We start from the raw sequence: 8,887 nt of genomic DNA, 5'->3' as shown, positions 1-8,887 counted from the left end.
CAGCTGGCAGGGGCTTTCTTCCTCTAATTCATCTTTCCATATCTGTGTTGCTTCGTTTACCAGTCTGCTTCAATCAGGCCCATAACACCCTTTCTGAGGAAGAGAGAGAGGCTGAGCATTCTGCATTCCAGAAAAGTAGAAAGACCAGGAAGGCCCAGGGTCAATGGCCAGCCTCCAGCTTTGCTTGCTCGGGCTGCCATTGGATGGATGTGCTCCACCAGGAGGGCCCCCAGAGCAGAACCTATGTGACAGATGAAAGGAATGTGTCCCTCGGAGAATTTGTGGAGATGACTCATCCATCACACAAACCTAGGGAGCTCCAGCCTCCAAGAAAACAGAAAGAAAGCATATTCAGCAATGAATCAGAGAGCAGCAGCCTTGGGCAAGGAGCTGATTGTGACTCTCAGAAGACCCTTTCAATAAAGGCTTTCTACTGATCCACACCTCTCGTTCTACCATCAACAAGGGGCCAGATGACAGTGGTCTGGGAGAAGACTCAGCGCAGCTGGCCTCAGAGGCCAAGAGGGCTCAGGAGGAAGACTGCCAGCCCAGAAGGAGAGAGAGAAGCTAGCACCTCCCCAGAACTTTGAGGGGGCACATACTGTTGGGAAGGAAAAACAAAATTTTTTTTTTAGTTTTTTTTTATTGAAGTATAGTTAATTTAAAATGTGTCAGTTTCAGGTATACAGCATAGTGATTCAGTTATACCTATACATATATTCATGCTTTTTCAGATTCTTTTCCCTTATAGTTTATTACAAGGTATTGAGTATATTTCCCCGTGCTATACAGTAGGTTACTGTTGTTTATCTATTTTATATATAGTAGTGTGTATATGTTAATCCCAAACTCCTAATTTAAAGAAAAACAAAATTTTAGAACAAGATTTTGTTCTGAATTTCAGTGGTGATTTTTCCACCTGTCTCCTAGTATTTAGTCACTCTTTTTCTGGAGGTGTTACCTGACCTCTCACCACAATAAAATTTAACAATAAAACAAAAACACCCTCGGGGGAAGACAGTGGTTATACTCCTCTATTTTCCTTTTTTTTTTTTTTTTTTAATAATCCTCTACCTTCCTTCCTAATCCTGAGCCTGTGTTTTCATCAAAGCAGAAGAGATTGCCAATTTGGAGAGGGTTTGGTCCTAGAAGTTAATGGGTGGGTCTAGGTCCTAATGGAAAATTATGGTGTGTGAGGAAAGTCAGAAAAGTAGAGGAGCTAGGCTTATTTCTTTTTTTCTGTGGAGACTGGACTGGGGGCTTCCACAGCCTCTTTGGTTGGTATAAGGATCCTTGTGGCACTGGGAATCCATCATGAGCAATGAATGTTTGTTCTCGGCCTGTTTTATAAGAGAAGATCTTAAAAACTCAGACTGGAAAGGTTGATACTTAGGGTATTGGGTACTTGGCTATGTATATCTAGATACCTTGGCATTGGTGTATCTTTATTCCCTGTGACTAAGTGATCAGCAGACTAGAAGAGGGACTCCAACAAGACTTGGAGGAAGAGGGTGGAGCTAAGGCTCTTTCCAACCTGGGGAGAAGACAGGTGTCTCAGATGATGTCACCCTGGCAATTGAGGAATTGGTGGGTCGAGCAGGTTACAGCTAGAGACCTGGGAGGCGCAGTGTTGAGTCCATGACTTCCTACTAGGTCAGAGTCCATGCAGCACAGGGGGTCAATAAGGCACTGGGCACCTACCACTTGCTGCCATTTGAGATGCCCTCTGGTAGTTTGTATCTACTGGAAATGAGTGGAAAGAAGTAAATGCCCATCTTTGAACAGGATACTGCAGATTCTGAGGTTTAGGAAGGAGAGTTCATAATGCCCAGAAACATGGAGAGGGGATCATTCATTCTGAAGGATGAAAGTAATACAGTGGTTTGACAGATTTTACCAAGGACAGATTTATATTCTATCTTGAATATTTACCCATAGAATATACTCAACAAAAATTTAAACGAATAATTAAACATAGAGGTTTTTTAAAATTTCAGTGTCCAGGTGCCAGAAGAGAAAGCTGACTTAAAGTAGTAGCAAACAGTAGGAGCTACATCTTTTTGGAGGATAAATTGTCTCTGGTTCTCTATTTCAAAGACTGTTTTATATTTACTTAATATACTTTTAAAAAAAGCAAAAAACACTTTTAGACTAAGCTGGATTTGGTAATCACAGAGTCTTTGGCATCAGACAAAGCTGAATTCGAATCCTAGTTCTGTCCTTGACTGTGTGACCTCTGAGCCAAGGTGTTCCCCTCTGTAAATGGGAATAACAGTAAGGTTTGCTGGGAGGCTTAAATGAGATATTTCATGCAAAGCTATAAATCCAGGACATGATATACACTAAGTATAAATAAATACTATGGTAACCACGGAAACGATAAGACCAACAATAAAATAAATCATAGCATTAACGATGGTTATGTTTGGATTCTCCAAAGCACAATTCCATTGAGCTTGGGGAGTTGGAAGCCGAAACGAGGCCCAGTAGGTTCATCAGCTAGAATACATTTCCCGACTCAGACGATGCTAAAACTACATTTCCCAGCAGGCGCCGGGCCCCAGGCTCTTGTTTTCTCTCATTTCCGGGTGTGTCATGTGACTCCCCTGCTCGGTCATGGCGGAAGCGGAGGAGCAGGTAAAGGCTGCAACTGCTAGGCAGGAAAAGGGGAGGCGAGGGTGAGGCGATCGGAGGCGTGCAGTGGAGCGTGCGGAGGTGCGGGGCTCCTGCGGGACGAGGCAGGCCCACGTGGGGCGGGAAGACGGCAAAAGTCCGTTTCGGGGAGCGGAGAGGTGGGGTGGGATGTCGGCTACTGGACGTCACGCAGAGACAGCGCCCCGACACACCCCCGGCGTTTGCGGGGCGGCCCTTCCTTTGGCGCTGCTCTTGTGGCCTGTGCCCCGTGAAATTTTGGCTTGAAGGCAGGCCGGGCCCTCCAAGGGTCTGGCTGCCCGTGGGAGGCATCACACGTGATTTGAGTTTTGAGGTCAGGTGGCTGAAATTTAAGTTCCTCTCGAAATAGGACGGTAAGAGGTGATATGCAGGTGGACTAGGAGAGCGTAGACGGGATGAGTTTTGTTTCGGATCTATTGACTATTTCATTTAGGTACAAAGCTGAGTCACTGTTGCATCCGATGAGTTTTGTTTCGGATCAGTTTCATTTAGTTACACATTTAAGTCAGTGTTGCATCAGGCAGTAGTTAAGTGTATCTGTCAGTCCGGGAGCAAAAATGTCTTAGGCTCCATTGCTGGTTCTCATTCTTAAAATGTGACTTTGGGCTAGTCATTTAACTTTAACTATGAGATAGGGATAATAATAGTACTGCCCTCGAAGGGTGGTTTTAAGATGGAGTGAGTTTAACACAGATTTAAAGTGCTTGGGAAAAGTTGGGCTCAGTAAAAGTTATGTGGGATTATTTGTTGCTGGTAAGACATCAGATGGCAATGTCCACTCGACACCTGGCAATGTGACAGTGGAGTTTAGGGAAAAGTTAGTGATGGCAATAGTTATTTTCATACAGGCAGTAGTGGTAGCCAGACATTAGTTGAAATGACAAAGTTACATCAAAAAGCCAAAAAAAAAGAAAAAAAGCAAAGACCCGAATTTGGGGAAATACCTTAAATTTCCATTTCCAGTGTCATTTTAGCTTGGCATTGTTTTTCCTTGTAAATTAACAAGGCGGTCAGTTTCCATAGTTGCTTCTAAACAGTGACTTGATGATGAGCTGTTTAGTATAAGAGAATTTTTTTTAGTGTAATAATCTACTTTGTACCATTTCCAACATACTTCACTTACATAGTGAAACTTTGCCCTGTGTACATTTGATATATGCCAATAAATAAGAAATTTGCTGAGGTAGAAATTAAATTCGGACCGTCAGTGTGTTAACAGAAGAGTCTTCTGCCTACCCCTGGAGCCTCCTTTTCCATTTCAAGCAGTTCAAAGGGAAATGCTCATGTAATTTCATGACTCACAGCTGAGTTTGATGATAGTCGTGAGATTGGTTTTCACACTGTTCATCTCTCATGTTGAAATAAAATTATTTGGTGGTTTGATTTAAAAGCAAGAAACCAAGCTCCTACATTCTTAGATATAGTGTAGTAGGAATGGAGAGAGTTCTTAGAATTTACTGCTGTTTTGTGCAGGAGTTTGGCAAAGCTGTCTGATGTAAAAAGACACTTAGAAAGTTAATGATATAATAAGAATGCTTTGCATTTTTACAGGACTTTCCAGTTTAAAGAACCCTCTCACATTGCATTTAGTCCTCACAAAAGAATTCTGTTGGTAAATTTTATTCTGATATATAAGTCAGATTAGGCATCTCTTAGGTTCCAAACCTTCCAGTGGTCTCCTATTGCGCTCTGAAAAAAAGCCAGAGTCCTTAGAATGGTCTAGTTGCCCAATAGCACCTTGTCCCAATTGCTCTCTGTCCTTGTCCTCAGACCTCATTTTCCACTATTCTCTTCCCCTTCTATCACTGTGCATCAGCTGTCCTGGCTTCCTTACTCTTCCTTCAACAAGCTAGGCATGGACCTGCCTCAGGGCCTTGGCTCATGCCGCTCCCTTTGTTTGGCCCCAGATATTAACAGGGCTCTTTCTGTCACTTCCTTCCTGTGTCAGTCCAAGTGTTATCTTTTTGCATGAGACCTTCCATGACCATTCTTTGAAACCTCCTTCTTGTGTAATTTTCTCCTTAAGGCTGGTGACCATCTGACATACTGTGTTCTTAAATAGCTTTTTTTTTTTTTGTATACTCTGTATATTTCTGTATATTCTCTCCATAAGACTATAAGCTCCATGATGGCAAGGATTTGTTCACGTTGTATGCCTGATACCTGGAAAAGTGCTTGGCTCTCAGTATGTTAGATGATTGAATTTTACAGATAAACAAATTGCAATTCTGTCAACTTAAGTAACTTGCCGAGGCTTGTGTCTAAAACATCTCTAGTCGTGTCTCCAAAGCTCACAATTTTTCACTGGCATACTCTGCCTTTTTAAAAATACTTAAGAACCTATTCTAAATCACTTTTTACTTTGTGAAATAGAATTAGCCCTTATCACCTTAATACATTTCCTTCAAGTCATGATTTCACCTGTGATGCTTTAACAGCCAGTATATGGTTAGAGCAGGCATTTGTTCCCCCAGTGGTATCTGTGTCATTCTCAGAATGTTCTCAAAAAGACAACAGCAGAAAGAAGCTAACATCCACAAATTGTTGTTCTGTTTATTTTTTTAAAGAAAGCTGCCAGATAATTGTACCTGTATTATTGGGCCTTTATAGATTAAAGATGGTTAGACTTTCCCTAGTCTGCTTGATTTGTGTATTTTGCATTTCACATAGGAAGCCATTGAAATCTGACCAAGATAGGAGGCCTTTATTACATAGTTTTTGGAAGGCTAAAGGAGCCCAAAAGTGGTGTTAAATAAATTTGCTAATTGTTCTGTTCTACTGCTTTGAACCTTTTAGACAATCTTGACATAATTCTCCTCACGTCTCCTGAATGCTTTAAGAATCAAGATGTGTGTTAAAATCAACTATGACAAACAGGTGAGGGTAAAGGAAGCTTTTTTCCTTAGCACCGTGTACTGTAAATGGAAACAGTCCTCCAAGATGTGCAAGACGAAACTCAACCTCTCCTCTTAACTTTTCTGAGCATTGTGTTTTTGGTGATGGATCTTTCACCCACTGTAATTTTAGGAAGAACCAAAAGAGTGAGATCTGAACTGAGTCACTATAACACAGTTCACAGACTCCCAAACTAAAGATCGCTTTTTGGGGAATTCCCTGGCAGTCCAGTGGTTAGGACTCCTCGCTTCCAGTGTAGGGGGCAGGAGTTCGATCCCTGGTCGGGGAACTAAAATCCTGCAAGCCACAAGGTGCAACCAAAAAAAAAAGGAAAAAAAAAATCACTTTTTGTATATGAATGAACTTTTTTTTTTTTAAAGTCATTGGGAAATCCTTGTTTATGCTGAGTATGGTTAAGGTAGTTAGTAAAAATAGTGACATATATATTATAGCTCACAGAAAGCACTAATACCCTGCATTATGCCGGGAAATCTTCTAACCAACTGTTTTACCTAGCTCCAAAATGACTTATAGTTGACCTTCGTAATCACAGATGCCCAACACTATTTGTCCATGCCTTGCCTCTGAACAGCATTCTGCCTGAAGTCTGGTTGTTCGTGTCTTTGTCTTCTCTCTCCTGCAGATTGCTGAGTCCTCAAGAATCAGCACAGAGCTTACTCATGTCTGTATCTCTCACAGGGCTACTGCTTTCCAGGTGCTAGGTGCTTAATAAAATGTTTAAATGGATTTATTAGGGGGAGAATAGCCTTCTGAATTGAAAACGTCAAATTGTTAATTTAGGTTCAGTAGAATTTGTGTTAAATTGTTTTATCTTACTTGAAACTTTTGAAAGTTATTAATTCTCATGAATTGTAGATTACATTTCCTACTTCGCTTACTCTGCCAGTTCCCTGGGTACCCTTTCGTCTTTTGTACCAACCAGCAGAGAACCTGGTCCATTAAAATATTTGGTCACTCAGACCATCTATTCTTTGACCAGATAGGAGAGTTTCTGCTTTGAATTTCCCACTACATTTTAGAAGTGAGGAACATTCTATCTGTATTGTAGAGCATTTAAGGATTATCAGTACATTCATGAGTAGTTATACCCTCATGTGATTGTGCCCCGTGTATAAAATAAAAACCAAGTTGACAAATATTTGAGTGTCGCAGTTTTCTTGCCTGTAGCTTGGGGATTTTACTCTCCGGGACTCTTGTGAGTATGAACTGAGATAAAGTATGTTAAAGTGCTAGGTTGAAGTGGTTGGTTTGTAAATAGGACAATGATTTATAACCCAAACTTGGGTTTGGCTTAGGTGTGCACATTCTCTTTTCATATAGTTTGGCCAAGATAGGTCATTTAAAAGCAACTTTACTAGTAAATAACTAAAGGAAAAACAGAGCCCCAAACAAGAAGTTGCAAAAGCACAGGATCAGAGAAATCTTTAGAGCGCCCACTCTTTACCGTCATCTAACAAGTATAGTCACAAATTAGCTCAGCTGGATGTGCTTATTACCTTGTGAGTTTCTTCTCCCATCTTCCTCTGGGCTGGTTGGCTGGAGGCTGATGTCATTAGCTGATTACTGGTAGCCTCCTGGGCTCCGGCATTACCACCTTGGGGAGGGAGCATTCATCAGATCAGGGGCTTTTGTGTTTCATGCAGCTTCCCATTCATGGCTACTCAGTCACAGTTGCGTTTGTTTCTTCTAGAAACTTTGTCCTCTTTAGTGGATTTTCCCCCTTTCTTGTTTGTTGGTTTGGGTTTTTGTTGTTGTTTTTTTAACCAAATCCTTGTGATTCTGGGCTCTTATTTATACCTACTGAAGATGGAGTGGATACTAAGAAGTCAGAAAGAGAAAAACAAACACCATATGATATCACTTATATGTGGAATCTAAAATGTGACGCAAATGAACTCGTCTACGAAACAGAAACAGACTCAGAGAACAGGCTTGTGGTTGCCAAGGGGGAGGAGGGTGAGGGAGGGTTGGATTGGGAGTTTGGGATTAGCAGGTGCAAACTATTATATATAGAATGGATAAACAGCAAGGTCCTACTGTATAGCACAGGGAACTGTATTCAATATCTTGTAATAAACCATAATGGAAAAGAAAAAAAATGGAGTGGATTAGCAAATATTAGCCAGTTCTCCCTACTGCGTTTAGATGGTTCTGATGCAAAGTCAGATTTGGGGCTGGGGCAGACCTCAAGGCTTTTCTTCATTTGCAGGATAAGTATAGTAGTTGAGCCTAATTGGTTGAAAAGGTTGGTAACCTGAGTCTCCCGGCTTCTGCCAGCTCCCTGGGTACCCTTTCATCTTTCCTACTCAACCAGTCTAGTCCTTGGGGACCCAAAAGCTTTCTGTAATGGAGGCTCTGTGCACAGGGATATCAAATACATCTCACACAAAATATTTCTTCTTGCCCGTGCCGTGCCTTTGTGAAACGTTGGAAACACTCCTCCATCAGGCTCAGCTGTGGCACACAGTTGCTGGGAAGGAAAAGAAGGTGGTAGTAAGTGATGTGTGTTTCACGTCCGTCTCCAGCCTCTTCTCCTTTCCTGGGGCCTGGTCTCTGCTCTTTTTCTTCATCCTGCAAAGTTTGTAGCTGGCTTTCCTCAGGCTCCAGCCTCCCATTTCTCCCCCAGATTCTCTTCGTTGCCCTCTACAAACAGTGTGTATTCCCTCCAAACTGTGAGGACTTCGCAACCTGGGAGGTCCCGGCTTCTCTTTCTCCTCCTGGGTTGACCATCTTCTTAACCCCTCCTGGCCTCTGAGGCTGGCTGTGCTGAGTCTCCTCCCGGGCTGCTGTCACGGGGCCCTGATTGTAGGATTAGGGGTCGGGGTGGGTTGAAAGCCCTTATTGGAGGGGTCTTCTGAGAGCCCAACTAGCTCCTTCCTGGGGCTGCTGCCAGGTTGTTAACGTTGTGTTTGGATTGCTCTATCTTTGTGCTGCCACCCTTCGGTTCCCCTTCTGTAACTGTCCTGTAGCCACGAGCTAATAATTCAAGCATTTGCCTGGAGAAACTGCACTTGGTATTGCTCATAAATGGAAAAGGAATATACAGAGGAGGTACAACGTTACGCTTTGGATCAGCAGCTAATTTCTTTTTTAAAATTTATTCTACTGAAGGATAGTTGATTTACAGTGTTGTGTTAATTTCTGCTGTACAGCAGAGTGATTCAGTTATACATATATATATTCTTTTTCATATTCTTTTCCATTATGGTTTATTATAGGAACCTGAATATAGTTTCCTGTGCTATACAGTAGGACCTTGTTTATCCATTCTCTATATAATAGTTTGCAGCTGCTAACC

At 42.0% G+C, this 8,887-nt stretch overlaps 1 protein-coding gene across 1 annotated transcript in view; it reads left to right on the top strand.

The window, feature by feature from the left end:
• The first annotated feature begins 2,607 nt into the window (after positions 1 to 2,607).
• The window catches only part of VPS41 (VPS41 subunit of HOPS complex), a 187,649-nt gene continuing 181,369 nt past the window's right edge, over positions 2,608 to 8,887 (top strand). Inside the window, exon 1 of the mRNA XM_024750657.1 lies at positions 2,608 to 2,637. Within this exon, the coding sequence (XP_024606425.1) occupies positions 2,617 to 2,637 (21 nt within the window). The 5' untranslated portion in view covers positions 2,608 to 2,616. The remainder of the gene's footprint in view (positions 2,638 to 8,887) is intronic.

This window comes from Neophocaena asiaeorientalis, unplaced genomic scaffold (assembly GCF_003031525.2).
Source record: "Neophocaena asiaeorientalis asiaeorientalis breed wild unplaced genomic scaffold, Neophocaena_asiaeorientalis_V1.1 scaffold60, whole genome shotgun sequence".
Taxonomy (NCBI): Eukaryota; Metazoa; Chordata; class Mammalia; order Artiodactyla; family Phocoenidae; genus Neophocaena; species Neophocaena asiaeorientalis.
The sequence above is the reverse complement of the archived record's forward strand: the minus strand, read 5'-3'. Positions and strand labels throughout refer to the sequence as shown.